Source organism: Bombina bombina, chromosome 1, assembly GCF_027579735.1.
Source record: "Bombina bombina isolate aBomBom1 chromosome 1, aBomBom1.pri, whole genome shotgun sequence".
Taxonomy (NCBI): Eukaryota; Metazoa; Chordata; class Amphibia; order Anura; family Bombinatoridae; genus Bombina; species Bombina bombina.
In genome coordinates this window covers 53,823,166-53,844,865 of record NC_069499.1, presented here as the reverse complement: position 1 = coordinate 53,844,865, position 21,700 = coordinate 53,823,166, and the positions used below count along the sequence as shown (strand labels likewise).

At 40.7% G+C, this 21,700-nt stretch overlaps 1 protein-coding gene across 1 annotated transcript in view; it reads left to right on the top strand.

Annotated features, from left to right (window-relative positions):
• The window catches only part of NRXN3 (neurexin 3), a 1,194,892-nt gene that overhangs the window by 696,393 nt on the left and 476,799 nt on the right, over positions 1 to 21,700 (top strand). Inside the window, exons 11-12 of the mRNA XM_053697352.1 lie at positions 1,099 to 1,272; positions 5,425 to 5,451. Of these exons, the coding sequence (XP_053553327.1) occupies positions 1,099 to 1,272; positions 5,425 to 5,451 (201 nt within the window). The remainder of the gene's footprint in view (positions 1 to 1,098; positions 1,273 to 5,424; positions 5,452 to 21,700) is intronic.

Sequence of the window (21,700 nt, the reverse complement as noted above, 5' to 3'; positions counted from 1 at the left end):
GACATAAATATATATGTATATACACACATATTAAGACATAAATATATAGGTATATATACACATATTAAGACATAAATATATATGTATATATGCACATATTAAGACATAAATATATATGTATATATACACACATATTAAGACATAAATATATATGTATATACACACATATTAAGACATAAATATATATGTATATACACACTTATTAAGACGTAAATATATATGTATATACTCACATATTAAGACATAAATATATAGGTATATATACACATATTAAGACATAAATATATATGTATATATGCACATATTAAGACATAAATATATATGTATATATACACACATATTAAGACATAAATATATATGTATATACACACATATTAAGACATAAGTATATATGTATATATACACATAGTAAGACATAAATATATATGTATATACACACATATTAAGACATAAGTATATATGTATATATACACATAGTAAGACATAAATATATATGTATATATACACATAGTAAGACATAAATATATATGTATATATACACATAGTAAGACATAAATATATATGTATACAAGCATATACATAAATATTTACTGGGAACACACAGTTCCCATAGACCGCAATGTAAAGGCAATTGTGCTCCACTTGTAATGAGTGGAATGTTTGAGCTTCATCAGCCTATTGCTCAAGCTTTATCTGACATCAGTTTTAAGAGCACATCTGCGCTATCCAACATGAGTATGATAATATTGTATACTACTGGGCGCACAATAAATATTTACTATGGATTATACCAGCACAAACCCGCTATGGTTTGCTCATCAGCGATGTTAACACTCCATACCGCTTGCATTTTTGCGCTCTATTTGTAATCTACTGCTGTGTGTTTAACCCTTGCAAACCACTGCTTACTGCTAGGAGAGAGGTGGTAAAAACAGAAGTAATTTAGGAAAAAGAATATTTTGATTTAGTGTTAGCTTCATATTAAATCAGGGATGGGGGTTTAGAATGGCACTGGGGTGGAAGAAGAGGTTGTGCTAATACTGTATTACTGTTTGTTTTTATGTAATTGTCAACCACATCCTCTGCCTGTTCTTATAGGTGACCTTTACATCGCTGGCCTGGCACAGGGCATGCACACCAATTTACCCAAGCTGGTGGCATCTCGGGAGGGATTTCAGGGCTGTTTGGCTTCTGTAGACCTAAATGGGCGGCTCCCAGATCTGATCAGTGATGCCCTGCACCGCAGTGGGCAGATAGAGCGTGGATGTGAAGGTACAAACTCCTATATCAGTGCCAGCCAAAGCGAAGGCAACGTCCGTGCGTGGGACCTTCTCCCCCCACTCCTCACTGCATCCATCTCATCTCCCTCCTCACCTCTCTCTAGTTCCTGCCCCATCACTGTGCCAAGCTCACACATTGTGCTCCTCGATGCCATCCTCTTCATCCTCATCATCCTCATCACAGACCAATTATTGTGAACTTTGATCTAAGCTGCCTGATGAAGGAACACACTGACCGAACATGGAAGTCCGAACTTTCATTGCCCAATAAAGTTTAATTTATTAGGATATTGCACAATTTCAGAGAAAAAATATAGTTTTTATATTATATTTATAAAACCTGTTTGTATATTTATACCGTATATCATATAAAACAATATATACAGATTATACTAAAATAAGATAACTTTCCAGTTGTTTTTATTCTATAGAGGTTACTGAGCCTAAAGCAAAGGTTCCATAAAATTTACATCAGAACTGAAAACAATTCTCTCACTTCGTGGCAGATAGCTCAAAAGTAAGTAAAGGGACGGTCTACTCCAGAATTGTTATTGTTTAAAAAGATAGATAATCCCTTTATTACCCATTCCCCAGTTTTGCATAACCAACACAGTTATAATAATACACTTTTTATCTCTGTGATTACCTTGTATCTAAGCCTCTGCAGACTGCCCCCTTATTTCAGTTCTTTTGACAGACTTGCAAATCAGTGCTGACACGTAAATAACTCCATGGGAGTGAGCACAATGTTATCTATAGGGCACACAAGAACTAGTGCTGTCTAGCTATTAAAAACAGTCAAAATGCAGTGAGATAAGAGGCAGCTTTCAAGGGCTTACAAATTAGCATATGAGCCTTCCTATGTATAGCTTTCAACAAAGTATACCAAGTGAAAAATGCAAATTTGATGATAAAAACAAATAGGAAAGTTGTTTAAAATTGCCTGCCTTATCCGAATCATGAAAGTTAGATTTTGACTAGACTGTCCCTTTAATACAGAAATTAATGCAGAGGGCTAGAAAATTCTTACATCGCAGAGCTTGCAGTCTAAATATTGTCCACTTCAGAGACCAGATTCCTGTTCATTAATCTGTCACCCCAATTATAGTATTTGTACTTAGGAAGAATTGTTATTGATATTACACAATAGCCAGAATGCCCTTCAGCTGTCTTTCAAACATCTGGATATAAACTTAAACCAGACATCCAGGTGTGCAACTGTCTCAGGTTTCCTCTTCCTTTAGAGAGGCAGAGCTGTAAAATAATGGTGTGGGGGGGGGGCGCACCCCGATTCTAGCTGATGTAATGCATCACTGGTATAGTTCTGCCACTTTTCAAGCCCACAGACAATATATGAAGGACACATGTGTTGTGTACATGAAGCCTTGTCGTTGGTAACAGTATAATTATGTTACTTACCCCAAAATACAGTTGAGATTGTCCACATTCTTAAGCAACTCATCAAGCCCTGTGTCTCAGCAAACCATTTAAACCATCACTGCCTCCCATAAGGTTAGTCACATTCATTGGCTCGTTTGTTTTTTAATCAGACGTCTATGTTGAAAGTAAAAATAACATTTCTGCAGAGATTTTCCATGCTTCAATTAAATGGTTTTCCTGCAAACGCTGCAGAATAACTGCTAAAATCCTTGTTCTCCTATCCTACCCTACCCCGATGCAGAGGCCTAAATATATTATATTGCCTAAATGTTTTTGTTTCAGGGTTATTGATTTTATGTGCAGATCCAGGTGTCCCTATACTGTTTCAAGGGTAATTATGTTTCCTTCCCTAATACTCAATATCAGAGATATGACAGTTTTTTTCCTGCCCTGTATTATTTATATTAATGAACACTAACCTCTGTATGATTCTAGTAATTCACAAGATTTAACCATTACAATACAACAGGAGATGTATAATATGTAATGACACAAACGTGATTTGAGAAGCAAAAGGTGAGGCATTGTGACTCTCATTTGCATATCCATACCCATAATCCCCTGCTGTCGTGTCACACTTTTAGCTGAGGGTTTCTGTGAAAATGTCATTTCATTTGTTTTGATGTGCAAAGTTATTTTACAATGAACTAATTTGTATTACTTTATTTACAGTACAGAGTTTTTTTAAATGTTTAAAGTGACAATTTATTTAAAAAGGAGAAAAAACGAAATTCATCCCAATTCATCAATTCAATTGCCCAAATATCTAAAAACCAAAAGGTATTGTTGTACTCAGTACCAATAAAAACCTAGAGTTTTTTTTTCCACTCAACTTTACCATATAGATCTATTACGTAGGAATGTCTAATGTAATTAGACCTACATTTAGATTACGCTTTACCAGGACAGGGGATGTAAAAAACGGCTTACAGAGCCTGGAGGTACAAGGATTGTGTACAAACAACTAAAACCATGCTAGCACAGTAATTGGGTCCTGTGGATAAAAAAACAGTGTGTATCCTTATGTGTAGTGTGCTTCTGACTAGACACACTCTGACGTCTCCTGTGCTAACGTAACGTGATATCTACAAGTTATAGAAACACTTATTATATTCTCATTTCTCAGTCCCCATCTGTATACCGCTCCATACTATTTGTTACCTCGGCCACTCATACAGATTCCCAAGTGAACTGGAATAAGTCTCGGAGCTATAGCAATTCTTTTAACAATTACTATTTTTTTATTTCTAATGATTAAAAGTTTCACTCTATTGACAGAAACATCTTCAATTGCTAAGGTATACGAGGCTCAGTTTTTATAGCTGGAGAAATCTCACCACCTTATGTGAATACAATGAAAGATAATAAAAAAAATGTAATCATGGAATTCTTTAAAACAATGTGTCTCAACTCCAGTCCTCAAATTCCTGTATAATGCCAAATTTATATATTTTCCCTACTTGACCTATACCTTTTTGGTCCCATAGGAAAAATAGGTATTTTAGCGAGGATATGAAAACACATTTGAGGGTGCAGGAAGTAGCTAAAAACACACTTTTGTGATCGTGTTGCATTGAAAAGTGGCCTTTTTGGCCAGAAAAAGAGATAAAAAAGGTCTTAGCCATTAGATTGTGATCAAGGCCATAGTTAAAATCAGGTTTAGAGCATTACTGGGAGATAGTTGACAACATCAGGTGAGCTATTGATGAGGCATATTTGTGTAACCACTAATCATCAACTAGCTCCCAGTAGTGCAGTGCTGTGAGGCTACTTAGGTATGCTTTCAACAGAGAATTAAGTGAATCTGATACTAGAAATAAAATGAAAAATATATTAATATTGCATGCACTTTCATGTCACATTTCTTGACACATTTAAATGTGTGAAAAAAATGTATTTATTTTTTTGCAGGCTAAGGACATACCCCTTGAAAACTTGAGTATGCTTATATGTCCGTTGTAGTTGGCAATAAGGGACTAATTAAGCAATCACTATGTAGAATGCTGTAGGGTCAGTGTTCTGAAGTCTGTCAGTAGGAAAAACACAATTTTAAGAGTTAAATTACAGGAAAAATGTGGACAATTACATTTGGAGTCTAATAATGTTTCTTTAATATGCTGTATGCTAGGAATATTTAAGGACTGGAGATGAGAGGTGCTGCTTTGAGAAATTCTTGACCTTTTGGCCCATTGTATAATAAATCAGTAACATTATTACCTCACAGAATGGTCTCACAATTATTGGAGCAATATTAAAGGATTAAGGAAGAAACTGTCCTTTTTCACCAGTAAATGTTAAAAAAAAATCAAAATTCTTTAATTATGTGTTTTTGTAAAGCATTGAAAGTGGCCGTGCAGCCTAGGGAGATGAGGTGATTGGTACATAGTTCTTGGCTTGTACAGGTCATACTGGGGTTGCTTTTTCAGTCCCCACCCCTGAGGAGCTGACCATGTGAGCTTTGCTTATAACAGGACTTGTTTGCTCCTGTGTGTGTCTCGCCCCCTGGCTGCTCGCCTTGGCTGCCGACTGCTCATCCTTTGGCTGGCACACAGGTGAATGTTGATGCTGCGCTACTGTTTATGTTCTTCCATGTTTGGGATGAGGGAAGGTCTCAGGTGCTTGTAGCTGCAGGAGGGGGGGACAGTTTCCCTTACAGTTGCTGCCGTACTAACATCTGCTTTGTTTTTGTTCCTTGCTAACAAAGATGCTTTGACTAAAGCTAATCTACAAGGTAGTTCGCTCATTTCCTAACCTCGGCCTTCATTTTTATTCCAACCACACCACCAGCCAGAAACCAGCTATACAAATGCACAAATGTCTGTTTTTGGGGGGTTGACATTGTTTGGGGGAGCTGACTGGCTGCTGGTTTGGTTCATTTGTGTACTGAAAGCATGATGTGCACTTCATAGAGCCAAAGGGGGCAAGTAAAACAAGCTGTTAGACACACATTACAAACAGTACCCTAATGTTAAATGTGCATATCACTGAGGGTGTAGAACCTTGGAGGAGGTTCTTTTATTTCAGTGAACCCTCCTTCTTTGCTCACTTTTGGCTTTTCCTAGTATAATAATAGGACAGGTATTTAATTGAGGGGATTAGGACTGAAGAAGTCAACCACGCTTTCAGTTCACTCTTGCATGCTATGCCTTGTCTTGTCACCTGACACTATGTGTGCCCTCTGCATGCCAACCATCCGTCTGTCCTGTCTGTGAGCTTTAAGTGAAATGATCTGGGGTCTCCTAGATTCTCTCTGCCATTATACTAAACACCAATCAGATACAGAAATAGGTTTTGAGGTAGGGGAAACATTTTCTGCTTTTCTTACACCCTTCATCCTTGGAGGTTAATGAGCAAGAATCTACTTAAAGTAACCGCATGTTTAAAAACTTGTTCTCTTAAAATTTCTACCGATTCAGATAGAGCATGCAATGTTAAGCAACTTTCTTATTTACTCCTATTATCAATTTTTCTTCATTCTCTTTCTATCTTTATTTAAAAAGCACAAATGTGATGCATAGGACCCGGCCCATTTTTGGTTGAGAACCTGGGTTATGCTTGCTTATTGGTGGGTAAATGTAAGCCTCCAATAAGCAAGCTCTATCCATGGTGCTGAACCTAAAATAGGCTGGCTGCTAAGCTTTACATTCCTGCTTTTAAAATGAAGATAGCAAGAGAATGAAGAAGAATTGATAATAGGAGTAAATTAGAAAGTTGCTTAAAATTACATTCTCTATCTGAATCATGAAAGAAAAAAATTGGGGTTTAGTGTCCCTTTAATATAAAGACCATAATTTTTTTTTTTCTACCCAACAGATAAACGAGAAAAAATATGCATTGGGATCAGTGTATTTTGTTCACTATACAGTATGGGCTGTACTTTATTGTGGGATGTGTATTGTGGTGTAATCACTATAAGAAGTGTATTTTGTTCACTATACAGTATGGGCTGTACTTTATTGTGGGATGTGTATTGTGGTGTAATCACTATAAGAAGTGTATTTTGTTCACTATACAGTATGGGCTGTACTTTATTGTGGGATGTGTATTGTGGTGTAATCACTATAAGAAGTGTATTTTATTCACAATACAGTATGGGCTGTACTTTATTGTGGGATGTGTATTGTGGTGTAATCACTATAAGAAGTGTATTTTGTTCACTATACAGTATGGGCTGTACTTTATTGTGGGATGTGTATTGTGGTGTAATCACTATAAGAAGTGTATTTTGTTCACTATACAGTATGGGCTGTACTTTATTGTGGGATGTGTATTGTGGTGTAATCACTATAAGAAGTGTATTTTGTTCACTATACATTATGGGCTGTACTTTATTGTGGGATGTGTATTGTGGTGTAATCACTATAAGAAGTGTATTTTATTCACTATACAGTATGGGCTGTACTTTATTGTGGGATGTGTATTGTGGTGTAATCACTATAAGAAGTGTATTTTGTTCACTATACAGTATGAGCTGTACTTTATTGTGGGATGTGTATTGTGGTGTAATCACTATAAGAAGTGTATTTTGTTCACTATACAGTATGAGCTGTACTTTATTGTGGGATGTGTATTGTGGTGTAATCACTATAAGAAGTGTATTTTGTTCACTATACAGTATGAGCTGTACTTTATTGTAGGATGTGTATTGTGGTGTAATCACTATAAGAAGTGTATTTTGTTCACTATACAGTATGGGCTGTACTTTATTGTGGGATGTGTATTGTGGTGTAATCACTATAAGAAGTGTATTTTGTTCACTATACAGTATGGGCTGTACTTTATTGTAGGATGTGTATTGTGGTCTAATCACTATAAGAAGTGTATTTTGTTCACTATACATTATGGGCTGTACTTTATTGTGGGATGTGTATTGTGGTGTAATCACTATAAGAAGTGTATTTTGTTCACTATACAGTATGGGCTGTACTTTATTGTGGGATGTGTATTGTGGTGTAATCACTATAAGAAGTGTATTTTGTTCACTATACAGTATGGGCTGTACTTTATTGTGGGATGTGTATTGTGGTGCAATCACTATAAGAAGTGTATTTTGTTCACTATACAGTATGGGCTGTACTTTATTGTGGGATGTGTATTGTGGTGTAATCACTATAAGAAGTGTATTTTGATCACTATACAGTATGGGCTGTACTTTATTGTGGGATGTGTATTGTGGTGTAATCACTATAAGAAGTGTATTTTGATCGTAGGGTATTTACTGTATATCTTGGCACAGTATGGGCAGTATGTACACTATCATTCAATGAATTTGATAGGAGGACTGCTTGTACTGCCCCTTTGGTTTTACATTCTGGGTCACAAGTTTTTGAGAGTGACTTTATATAAAATGCTTTACTCTGTTTTATATCATGATTAGACTAATTATAACAACAATACTACGGTTTATGGGATTTTCAATGTATAATTAAGAGAAAAAAGTATTGTAGGACATGAATACTAGCTGTTTTCCTGTATGACCTGCAGGTGTCCGGGCAAGGGTCTCCCAAAACCTCTAGAATAGGCACCCTAGACCTTAACTTATATATTTTTCTCAACTGAGCAGTGATTTCACCACCTTGGCTGCTAGTAACACACAAAATATTTATTTGACAGTGTTTAGATGATACTAGATCTACATTATGGATTGTACATTGTAAGATCTACTTTACTGATAGTATACTGTAAAATCTACTCTATCCGGTCTACACAGTAATTTGGTAATATATACTATTTAAATCTATGATATGTGTTGGAAATGTGTGTTTGTGAGCACAGTGATCTTTATGGTCAGATTGTACTAGGGAGGCTGAGTGATCTATGTGCTCTGTGTGATGGAACCAATCAGTGCACACAGTGATCTTTATGGTCTGATTGTACTAGGGAGGCTGAGTGATCTATGTGCTGTGTGTGATTGAAGCAATCCGTGTGCACAGTGATCTTTATGGTCTGATTGTACTAGATAGGCTAAGTGATCTATGTGCTGTGTGTGATTGAAGCAATCAGTGCACACAGTGATCTTTATGGTCTGATTGTACTAGACAGGCTAAGTGATCTATGTGCTATGTGTGATGGAAACAATCAGTGCGCACAGTGATCTTTATGGTCTGATTGTACTAGGGAGGCTGAGTGATCTATGTGCTCTGTGTGATGGAACCAATCAGCGTGCACAGTGATCTTTATGGTCTGATTGTACTAGGCAGGCTGAGTGCTGTGTGTGTGATTGAAGCAATGTGCCTTGTATTATTTGAGTGTGTTGAATTGTCTTTATTGGTTGAGCGGAATGCACTCAGTATGATGTATAAGTTTATGCAAATGCTGAATGTGGGGATTTCTGGAAAAGAGGAAAAAAGTAGGAGAAAAGTTAGTTAGGTGACACTTTCTGTGGAGAGATTGCTATTTTTAAAAAGTGTTAGCTTTGCATATGTTGTGCGTTAGTAATAATTAAATGTTCATGATTTACATAGAACATTCCATTTTACCATATATTTTCCATATATCTATATACAAATCCTACTGCCTGGCTCCTAAATAGTCTTACTGGCTCCTAAATTGTGAACAGATTTGTCAACCCTTGCTATAAAGAATATTGCGAACACTGCTGCCAGATGGCTGAAGAAACGTGCACACTCCTGAGTTAAAGCTTTAACAAATGATACCAAGAGAACTAAGCAAAATTAATGATAGAAGTAAACCGGAAAGTTGCTTAAATGTTTATGCTGTACAAAGTCCATTTACATTTAATTTTGATGTTATTGTCCCTTTAATGAAAAATACTTTATAGGATGGCTGGAAATGTTGCAGCTTTGTAATTAAAAGGGGCAATAAAGGCAGATAGCTTCTACCTGTTGGTATATAATGACTTGCGAATCTCAATTGCTACATAACAGCTCAGCCGCTATATATTGTAAAAGTATCACATTTAGATTAAAGATTTATTAGTTATTAGTCAACCTCAACAATGATAGTCGTCCCATGATAAAGATTTATTAGTTATTAGTCAACCTCAACAATGATAGTCGTCCTATGATAAAGATTTATTAGTTATTAGTCAACCTCAACAATGATAGTCGTCCCATGATAAAGATTTATTAGTTATTAGTCAACCTCAACAATGATAGTCGTCCCATGATAAAGATTTATTAGTTATTAGTCAACCTCAACAATGATAGTCGTCCCATGATAAAGATTTATTAGTTATTAGTCAACCTCAACAATGATAGTCGTCCTATGATAAAGATTTATTAGTTATTAGTCAACCTCAACAATGATAGTCGTCACATGATAAAGATTTTTTTATGGCATCTTAGGCATAAGAGAATTGCAGAAGAGTCTTTACAACTGGCAGGTACTTCATCACATGGCAAACAAAACAGGGACAAAACCCTGGCACCTTCCCACAAACCCCAGTCATTCGCTTTGCCTTGGTGCATGGAGGAGGTGAAGTTTTGGTGTCTGAAGAAACTTGGATTAGTTTACTTCAGAAAGCCGGCGTAGGTTTACTCTGATCTTTCCCTTTCAAGTCTGGGTCTAGCCCTACTCTACGTTAATTTCTTCAGTAGGGTAGTGGTGGCTTTTAAGCAGTTAGGAACTTGTGAAGTGGGCTTCACTGCGTTTTCAGGTTGCTGCCCTTGTATAGAAAGCCAGAGTAGATTTACTCTGTTCTTTCTTTTTCCACAGGTCTCTGTAAGGAGTGACTTCCTTTCATACCGGGTGAGCTGTCCTCCTGCTGGACAGCTACTGTACATGTGCAGCTAAGTGCCTTTTTTGTCTTCTGGGGCTATAAGGCTGGAACTGAAGGAGTTAACCTGTAAATCTGCAACTACTTGGGACAAAATATCCTGGGTAAAGGGTTAATTATGGTAGTGAGCAGGCTCTCTGAGATGTGATGTGGAGACAGGGGTTAACCTCCTTTATGAAAAGAAAGGAGTTAACCCATTTGTTTGGCTCAAGAGTTTTTAGGCAACGTATAACTTCAGAAAATTTTTACATCAATGTACTTGCAATTGGTTTATTTATAGTTCACTTAGTTCTGGCTATGGAAACAATCGCCTAGATTACGAGTCTTGCATTAGCCTTAAAAAGCAGTGTTGAGAGGTCCGAACGCTGCTTTTTAACGCCCGCTGGTATTACGAGTCTTGCAGGTACAGGTGTACCGCTCACTTTCCGTGACTCGAACATACCGCAAATCAACTTACGTCAATTGCGTATACTATCTTTTTAATGGGATTTGCCTAACGCCAGTATTACGAGTCTTGGAAAAAGTGAGCGGTAGACCCTCTACTGTCAAGACTCCTACCGCATTTAAAAGTCAGTAGTTAAGAGTTTTATGGGCTAACGCCGTAACATAAAACTCTTAACTAAATTAATAAAAAGTACACTAACACCTATAAATTACCTATTAACCCCTAAATCGAGCCCCCCCTCCACATCGCAAACACTTAAACACATTTTTTAACCCCTAATCTGCCAACCAGACATCGCCACCACTTCAATAAATATATTAACCCCTAAACCGCCGCACTCCCGCCTCGCAAACAGTAGTTTATTATTATTAACCCCTAATCTGCCGTCCCTAACATCGCCGACACCTACATTTATTAACCCCTATTCTGCCGCCCCCAACATTCCTGCAACTATATTAAATTTATTAACCCCAAAATCTAAGTCTAACCCTAACACCCCCCTAACTTAAATATAATTTAAATAAACAGAAATAAAATTACAATTAAATAAATTATTCCGATTTAAAACTAAATACATACCTATAAAATAAACTCTAAAATAGCTACAATATAACTAATAGTTACATTGTAGCCATCTTAGGATTTATTTTTATTTTACAGGCAAGTTTGTATTTATTTTAACTAGGTACAATAGTTATTAAATAGTTATTAACTATTTAATAACTTCCTAGTTAAAATAATTACAAATTTACCTGTAAAATAAACCCTAACCTAAGTTACAGTTACACCTAACACTACACTATAATTAAATAAATTAACTAAACTAACTACAATTAAATACAATTAAATTAAATAAACTAAAGTATGAAACCCCCCACTAAATTACATAAAATAATTACAATTGTTTTAAACTAATTACACCTAATCTAATCCCCCTAATAAAATAAAAAAGCCCCCCAAAATAATAAAAATCCCTACCCTATACTAAATTACAAATAGCCCTCAAAAGGCGCCTTTTGCGGGGCATTGCCCCAAAGTAATCAGCTCTATTACCTGTAAAAAAAAAAAAGACAATACTCCCCCCAACATTACAACCTACCACCCACACACCCAACCCTATTCTAAAACCCACCCAATCCCCCCTTAATAAAACCTAACACTACCCCCTTGAAGATCACCCTACCTTGAGACGTCTTCACCCAACCGGGCAGAAGTGGTCCTCCAGACGGCCAGAAGTCTTCATCCGATCCGGGCAGAAGAGGACTTCCAGACGGGCAGAAGTCTTCATCCAGAATGCATCTTCTATCTTCATCCATCCGGAGCGGAGCGGGTCCTTCTTCAAGCCATCCAACGCGGAGCACCCTCTTCCATCCGACAATTGGCTGATTCTATCAATAGGATTGAAGTTCAATTGTATTGGCTGATCCAATCAGCCAATAGGATTGATCTTGCATTCTATTGGCTGATTGGAACAGCCAATAGAATGCAAGCTCAATCCTATTGGCTTATTGGATCAGCCAACAGGATTTTTTCTACCTTAATTCCGATTGGCTGATAGAATTTTAAAACCCGTAATACCAGCGTTACTTTAGGTGAGCGGTGAGGGAAAACTGTGCGTTAGTCACGCACACCATTACCGACAAAAACTCGTAATCTAGCCGATTTGTTTTGTTTTTTGGGGGCGCTTTGACTAATCGTAAAATACGATCTCTAAGCCGATTTTAAACTACTTGCTTCATTTTGTTTATCTTCCTTTCCGTCTGGAAGCGCACGCTGAGAGTAGTTGCGCAGCTTCTCAGGCCGGTCACGTGACCTATGTGTTTCACAAGCAATACGGAGTGGTTGTGCCTGCTTCTCTGCAGAGTTCCTGGCATCCGATCGCTGAAAGGAGGAAAGTAGGCACCTCAGAGTGTGCGCAGGGGTCTGTTATTTGTCATTTTTGCTACTTATAAAGTGAATATTAGAAGGCTGTTAAACATCTCATATTTAAGCCTTATCTTTGTTGAAAGTGGTTTGTTTTCTAGCAATGTTACCACGTCTCTTAAAGGGACAGTACTTTAATTAAAAGATTTTTGGTATTTTTGGTTTATTTTGCTTACATTTTTTTTTTTTAAGCATAATGGATCAGGATCCTGTTCTTATGGACAGGTGTATCCTTTGTTTAGATAGTCAAGTTATGCCACCCTTGCAATTTTGTTCCTCATGCATAGACAGGACGTTAAAAAATAAAGATAAACTTTTTGTCTCTGAGACAACTGTCTCAGGATGATGCTGTTCATGATTTGTTACAGCCTTCTCCTCAAACGTCCCAAACCTTAGTAACATCACATGCAGTGCCCTGCGATTCCTCTCAATTTCCTGGAGGAGTTTATTTGCAGGCAGAAATTGCTGCCCAGGTATCCTCTGTGGTATCTGCAGCATTAGCTGCCATTCCCATGCTACAGGATAAACACAAGAGAAAATTTAAAGATTCAGATAGTAAGGTTTCTGCTCCAGTTTCGGCTACCCAAGTTGCCCTTTCTCATAAGTCTGATGAGGAAGATACGTCGGTAACCTCTGAGGGTGAAATCTCAGATTCGGACAGTATAATTCCTTCATCTGATGCTGAAGTTGTATCCTTCAGATTTAAGCTGAAACACCTCTGTGTCCTTTTAAAGGAGGTTTTAGCCTCCTTAGACAACTCCGATAACTCTATCGTTGTCAACCCTAAGAAGTCTAGTAAACTTAATAGATACTTTGATTTTCCTTCCTCTGTGGAGGTTTTTCCTGTGCCAGACCGTGCCACAGAGATTATAGCACAGGAATGGGAGACGCCAGGGATAACTTTCTCCCTGTTTCCTGTCTTTCAAAAGATTTTTCCTGTTGCTGACTCCATTTAAGAGTCATGGCAAACGGTTCCTAAGGTGGAAGGGACCATTTCTACTTTGGCTAAGAGGACTACTATTCCTATTGAGGATAGCTGCTCTTTTAACCCCTTGAGTGCTAACAATTGCTCTGAGCCGTCGTAGAGTTTTCCACTCTGGTGCTAACGACGGCTTAGTGCCGTCGATATCACTCTCCAAACTTGAGGGAGATCTGGGGGCTCCCACCCGCTCCTACCCCAGCGATCGGGCCTGCATAGTGACAGGCATCGCCAGGGCTTAACCTTATGCGTGGTGACATCAGGCGCAATGACGTGATGATGTCACTGCGCAACTTTATTTATAATTCACAATGTTAAGTATAGGGGCAGGGGGCATGCTGCTTAGAAACCTGTATCTCAGGCATCTAAACAGCTACAGACCCCCAAGACCCACCGTTGGAAAAGTAATCGCTTACCCTTTCAACAGTGTAAGTCTGAAAAAAAAAGTTAAGAATATTTTTTATAAAAAACCCTTAAAACAGCTTAGCACCCAGGTGGGAAAGTGCTTAGCACTCAAAGAGTTAAGGATCCTAAGGACAAAAAGCTGGAGGCTTATTTAAAAAAAATATATGTTCATCAAGGTCTCCAATGGCAACCTGCAGTGTGTATTGCTACTGTGACTAGCAATGCAGCCTATTGGTTCAACGCCTTGTCTTAATCTCTTCGGGTAGAGACTCCCTTAGAGGAGATTCAAGACCTGATTAAGGCTCTTAAGCTAGCCAATTCCTTTATTACTGACGCTTCCTTGCAGGTTATTAAATTGGGAGCCAAAATATCTGGCTTTGCTGTGCTGGCGCGCAGAGCATTGTGGCTGAAGTCATGGTCAGCCGATGTTTCATCTAAGTCCAATCTTCTGGCGATTCCTTACATGGGTTAAACCTTGTTTGGACCTGGTCTGACAGAATTTTTTTCTGATATCACGGGTGGAAAATGGTCTTTTCTTCCACAAGTTAAGAAGAATAGAACGAAAGGACGTCAGAATAATTTTCGTTCCTTTCGTAACTTCAGGGGAAAGTCTTCCCCTTCATCTTCCAAGCAGGATCAGTCCAAGTCGACTTGGAAACCCAGTCAGTCTTGGAACAAGGGGAACCAATCAAAGAAATCTGCAGCTGAATCTAAATCGGCATGAAGGGTTTGCCCCCTGATCCGAAATCGGATCAAGTGGGGGGCAGACTTTCTCAGTTTTCTCAAGCATGGATACGAGATGTCCCAGATCCCTGGGCTGTGGACATAGTATCTCAGGGTTACCATTTGGAATTCAAGACCTTTCCTCCCAGGGGCAGGTTCCACCTCTCAAGATTATCTGCAGACCAGATAACAAGAGAGGCGTTCTTGGAATGTGTACAGGATCTTTCCTCCCTGAGAGTGATAGTCCCAGTACAGGAACATAGTTTAGGTTTCTATTTCAATCTGTTCGTGGTTCCCAAAAAAAGGGGGAACTTTCCGTCCTATTCTAGACCTGAAGTGTTGAAAAAAGTTTCTCAGAGTACCGTCCTTCAAGATGAAAATTATACGTTCCATTCTTCCTTTAGTGCAGGAGGGTTAGTTCATGACGACCATAGACCTGAAGGATGCGTACCTTCATGTTCCCATTCACAGGGATCATCACAAATTTCTGAGATTTGCCTTTCTGGACAAACACTTTCAGTTTGTGGCTCTTCCGTTTGGCCTTGCAACAGCTCCCAGAATTTTCTCAAAGGTTCTGGGGGCTCTCTTGACAGTGATCCGGTCTCAGGAAATTGCAGTGGCTCCCTACCTGGACGACAAATTGGTTCAGGTGCCATCTTTTTTTGTTGTATTTTTTTCGTTCCCACGGATGGAAAGTGAATCTGGAAAAAAGCTCCCTTGTTCCAGCCACAAGGGTGGTTTTCTTAGGGACCATAATAGATTCCCTATCGATGAAAATTTTTCTGACAGAGGTTAAAAGAGCCAAATTTCATTCCTCTTGCCTCTACTGTTCAGCCATCAGTGGCTCTATGTATGGAGGTAATCAGTTTGATGGTGGCTTCCTAGGACATCATTCCCTTTGCTCGATTCCATTTGAGAGCTCTTCAATTGTGCATGCTCAGACAGTGGAACAGGGATCATGCGGATCTGTCTCAGAGGATAGATCTAGATCTCTTGTCAAGAGACTCTCTCTCTCCCGTGCTGTCTCAGGGCACATGCTTCTGGAGACCTTCCTGGGTGATTGTGACCACGGATGCCAGCCTGCGGGGCTGGGGAGCAGTTCAGGACTCGTTAAAGGTGCAGGGACTTTGGACTCAGGAGGAGTCTGCTCTCCTGTCAGGGTTTTTTCCCTGCTTTGTTTGCCATGTGCTGCTGGCAGCCATTTTACTTACCTCTTACTGAATCTGGTGCACAGTGTCTAATGCTGCTCATTTCCTGCACGCCCTCTTATGGCCGGACTGGTGTACATCATCCGTGTGAGACAGGTCGCAGTCTCAGTATTGTGATGTCATCACTTATTATTTAAAGGGGCTCTGTTCAGTATGCTTTGCCCTTGCGTTGTCTCAGACCTGTTTGTGAGTTCCTGTTCCTGTGTATTACCTGGCTGTCTGACGTCCCTCCGGGTTCCTGACTTGGCTCGTCTGACTACTCGCTTTGGCTCCTGACTAGGCTCGTCTGACTACCAGCTCTGGCTTTGACTCCTGGCTTGTTATTTGACTTGTGGACTTTTTAGTATTTCTTTGTTATTAATAAAGGTGTGATTATTTTTGCACTTCTCATCTCAGTCTGATTCCTGGCACCCTGACATTACGCAAGGACCATGAATCCTGATGGTGCTAATAATCCACCTTTACCTACCATTATTTCCAGGATGGATGAACAGGATCACCGCTTGGATCAATTAGCACTAGCCCTGCAAACCCTGCTGACTCGCACTGTACATTTGGACGAGAGTGTCCCACAAGTTATGGCTTCTCCTGTTTCTGCTGCTGCACCTAGTCCTACCAGGAGCATGTTCGGTTCTGCACCTCTACCTCAGCGATATGGAGGTGATCCTATTCAGTGCAGAGGGTTTATGAACCAGGTTGGCATTTACATTGAGATTTTACCTCAGGCGTTTCCCTCTGACAGAGCTAAGGTGGGATTTCTCATCTCGTTACTCTCTGACACAGTTCTTGCCTAGGCTAATCCCTTGTGGGAGACTAACAAACTTGTGATTTCAAATTACCCTGAATTTGTGGCCTCCTTTCGAAGGGTTTTTGATGTTCCAGCTCGCTCCTCCTCTGCTGCTAAACGGCTTATGACCATTCAGCAAGGTACAAGATCTGTTGCTCAGTATGCCATTGAGTTCCGTAAGCTTGCGGCAGAGGTAGGTTGGAACAATGAAGCCCTTGTTGCCGCCTTCTTTCATGGGCTCTCTGATGCGATTAAAGATGAAGTTGCTGCCAGAAATTTACCAGAGGATCTTGAAGCATTGGTGTCTTTTTTAATCCTAATTGACATCAGACTAAGTGATAGGCCCTCTTTCAAGAGGCACTTGCGGAAGCCTCCTGTTAAGTTTTCTCCTACTTGTTCGTTCCCACCCATGCCTTCCTCTCCTCCCATGCCTCCTGGTCCCGAGTCAACAGGTACTGCTGAGCCGATGCAGTTGGGATTCACACATCTCTCCGTGGCGGAGAGGGCCTTTAGGAGGAGGGAGGGGAGGGGCTCTGCCTCTATTGTGGGTTACAGGGCCACCTTTTAAAATCTTTTCCTACACGGCCGGGAAACGCTCACACCTAAGGTCCTGTCGGGGGCAGACCTTGGGTGGTTTATCCCCATCCCCGGAACCACTAAAGGAGATACCTTTGGTCACCGTTGTCCTTTTCTGGGTGGACTCCTCCATAGTCATCCAGGCTCTTGTTGACTCCGGTGCTGTGGGCTATTTCATTGACAGTGCTTTTGTATCAAAGCACTCCATTCCTGTATTGCCTCGGTCCATTCCGCTCGCTATTGAGGCCATTGATTGCAGGCCCCTTCAGCATGCACACGTTACTCAAGAAAACGCTCCGTTATCAATGGCTGTTGGGGCTCTCCATTTTGAAACCCTCCAGTTCCAGGTGATAAACTCTTAAAATTTTCCGGTTGTTCTGGGTTATCCCTGGCTCCAAAAGCACAATCCCAGTCTCGACTGGCGCAGGTCCGAAATTTTGTCATGGTCCCCGCAATATATCTCTACTTGTCTTCGGAAACCAGTCAAAGTTTTGTGCATTTCTTCAGTATCTCAGTTGCCAGAGGAGTACCGAGACGTTTTTGACAAGGTGCGTGCCGGTACGTTGCCTTCTCACCGGTCTTATGATTGTGCCATAAACCTGCAACCCGGAGCCATTCCTCCTCGGGGTTGGGTTTACCCTCTGTCGGTTGCGGAGAATTGTGCTATGGAGGAGTATGTTGCCGATACTCTGTCGCGGGGATCATCCGCAAATTCTGCTCTCCTGCAGGGGCTGGCTTCTTCTTTGTGAAGAAAAAGGGTGTTGAGTTAAGACCATGCATCGATTATAGGGGTCTTAATCGTCTTACCATTAAGAATGCTTACGCTATTCCGCTAATTACAGAACTCTTTGACTGCCTCAAGGGAGCTACCGTCTTTTCTAAACTTGATTTGAGAGGAGCATACAATCTCGTTAGTATTAAGGCGGGCCACGAATGGAAAACAGCATTTAACACCAGGAGCGGGCATTATGAGTATCTTGTAATGCCCTTTGACCTATGTAATTCTCCAGCTGTTTTCCAGGAATTTATTAATGATGTCCTACGAGATATGCTCCAACAGTGTGTTGTCGTGTACTTAGATGATATCCTCATACACTCACCCACTCTTGAGGCTCATCATTCTGATGTTACACATTCTGATGTCAGAGATTACGTGAGAACGGCCTGTTTTGTAACCTCGAGAAATGTGAGTTCCGTCAGACTGAAGTAACCTTCCTAGGTTATGTAATCTCCGTTGCAGGGTTCTTCATGGATCCTGACAAGTTGTTTGCTGTCCTGTAGTAGCCTCGCTCAGTTGGTTCTTCGCTCTATTCAAAGTTTTTTGGGCTTTGCCAATTACTATAAGAAGTTTATTAAAAACTTTTCTTCCTTTGTCAAACCTATCACTGACATGACCCGTAAGGAGAATGATCCACTCCATTGGTCACCTAATGTCAATAAGGGTTTTTAGATTCTTAAGACTGCCTTTGCTGCCGCTCCAGTTCTGGCTCATCCTAACCCTGAGAAACCTAGTGGTAAGTGCTTTGTTCCTGAGAATCTACAAACTAAACTATTGCACACTTACCACTATCCTAAAGCCGCAGGTCACCCGGGCAAGAACCAAAGGATTTGGTCTGTCACTCGACAATTCTGGTGGCCAGGTCTTCGTTCTGATGTTGCTGCATATGTTGCCTCCTGCTCAGTCTGCGCACAAAATAAGACTCCTCGACGTCTACCTGTGGGTCTTCTTCAACCTATTGCTAATGGTGAGCGTCCTTGGACACATATTTCCATGGACTTCATTGTCGAGCTCCCTGTTTCCAATGGCAATACTGTTATCCTAATGGTGGTTGACCGTTTTTCTAAAATGTAACATTGCATTCCCTTGAAGAAGCTGCCTACTGCTCAGGAACTTGCTTCAATTTTTGACTGGGAGGTCTCCCGTTTACATGGGTTACCCAAGGAAATAGACTCGTACTGGGGTAGCCAGTTTGTCTCCAGATTTTGGCGTTCCTTTTGTGCTTAAATGGGGATCCAGCTTTTATTCTCCTCTGCATATCACCCTCAATCCAGTGGGGCTGTGGAACGGTCTAATTAAGCTCTGGAACAGTTCCTCCATTGCTATGTCTATGTCACCACAATAATTGGTCTGAACTGTTACCTTGGGCAGAGTTCGCTCGTAATAGTGCTATTAATGCTTCCTGCCAGTTATCCCCTTTCATGGCGAATTATGGGTTCCAACCATCCTTGTTGCCCGATTCATTCATGTCTCAGGGTATTCCAGCTTTGGAGGAGCATCTCCGGTAACTCCGTTCCACGTGGGTGCAGGATTGCCTTCATCGTTCTATGCAGCGCCAAAAGTTCCAGGCTGATCGTAGGCATCTGCCCGCACCTTCCTACCAGGAAGGTTTGGCTGTCCTCCTGCAACTTGAATCTTCGGGTACCTTCCAATAAACTGGCTCCCTGTTATGTTGGTCCTTTTCGAATACTCGGACAGGTCAATCCTGTGGCCTACACTCTTGACCTTCTTCCAATGTTTTTCATGTCTCCCTCTTGAAACCATTGGTTTGTAATCGGTTTACCACTGTGTTTCCTCGTCCTCGTCCTATCTCTGTTGACAACCATGAAGAATATGAGGTAAGCAGCATTATTGACTCTCATATGTCCAGGGGCCTCATACAGTATTTGGTTCACTGGAGGGGCTACAGTCTGGAGAAGCGTTCATGGGTTCCCTCCTCTGATGTTCATGCTCCCGCCCTCCTCCGTGCCTTCCATGCCCGTTTCCCTAATAAGCCTTTTGTCCTCCCGCGGGGGAAGGGTCGTTGAGGAGAGGGTACTGTCAGGGTTTTTTCCCTGCTTTGTTTGCCATGTGCTGCTGGCAGCCATTTTACTTACCTCTTACTGAGTCTGGTGCAGAGTGTCTGATGCTGCTAATTTCCTGCAATACCTCTTATGGCCGGACTGGTGTACATCATCCATGTGAGACAGGTTGCAGTCTCAGTATTGTGATGTCATCACTTATTATTTAAAGGGCCTCTATTCAGTATGCTTTGCCCTTGCGTTGTCTCAGACCTGTTTATAAGTTCCTGTTCCTGTGTATTACCTGGCTGTCTGATGTCCCTCCTGGTTCCTGACTCGGCTTGTCTGACTACCAGCTCTGGCTTTGACTCCTGGATTGTTATTTGACTTGTGGACTTTTTATTATTTCTTTGTTATTAATAAAGGTGTGACTATTTTTGCACTTCTCATCTCAGTCTGATTCCTGGCACCCTGTCATCTCCCCATCAACATCTTTCTCTGATGGCTTGGCCTCAGTTGTCCTTAGTTCGGTTTATCAGGTTCCAGTCAGACAACGTAACCTCAGTGGCTTACATCAACCACCAGGGAGGAACTCAGAGTTCCTTAGCCATGAAGAAGGTGGCTCAGATTATTCAGTGGGCGGAAGCTCACAATTGCTGTCTATCTGCCATCCACATTCCAGGAGTGGACAACTGGGAAGCAGACTTTTCATCCCGGGGAGAGGGAACGCCATCCGGAGGTGTTCTCCAGCTTAACCCTCAAATGGGGGATTCTGGAGTTGGATCTGATTGTGTCTCGGCAGAATGCCAAACTTCCAAGGTACGGTTCCAGGTCAAGAGATCCACAGGCCACTCTGATAGATGCTCTGGCGGTCCCTTGGGATTTCAGGCTGGCATACCTGTTTCCTCCGTCTGCTCTCCTTACACGAGTCATTGCTTGTATCAAACAGGAGAGAGCGTGGGTAATTCTAATAGCCCCTGCGTGGCCTCACAGGATCTGGTATGCAGACCTAGTAGAGATTGCGTCTCTCCCACCTTGGCGACTGCCTCTAAGGAAGGACCTTCTGATTCAGTGTCCCTTCATCCAAATCTTGTTTCTCTGAAGCTGACTGCTTGGAAATTGAATGCTTAGTTCTGTCTAAGCGTGGTTTTTCTGAGTCGGTCATTGAGACCATGATTCAGGCTCACAAGTCTGTTACTAGAAAGATTTACCATAAGGTATGGCATAAATATCTTTATTGGTGTGAATCCAAGGGCTTCTTATGGAGTAGGGTCAGGATTCCTAGGATTTTGTTCTTCTCCAGGAAGTCCTGGAAAAGGGTTTGTCAGTCAGTACCCTGAAGGGTCAGATTTCTACATGATCTATTTTACTACACAAGCGTCTGGTGGACGTGCCAGATGTGCAATCTTTTTGTCCGA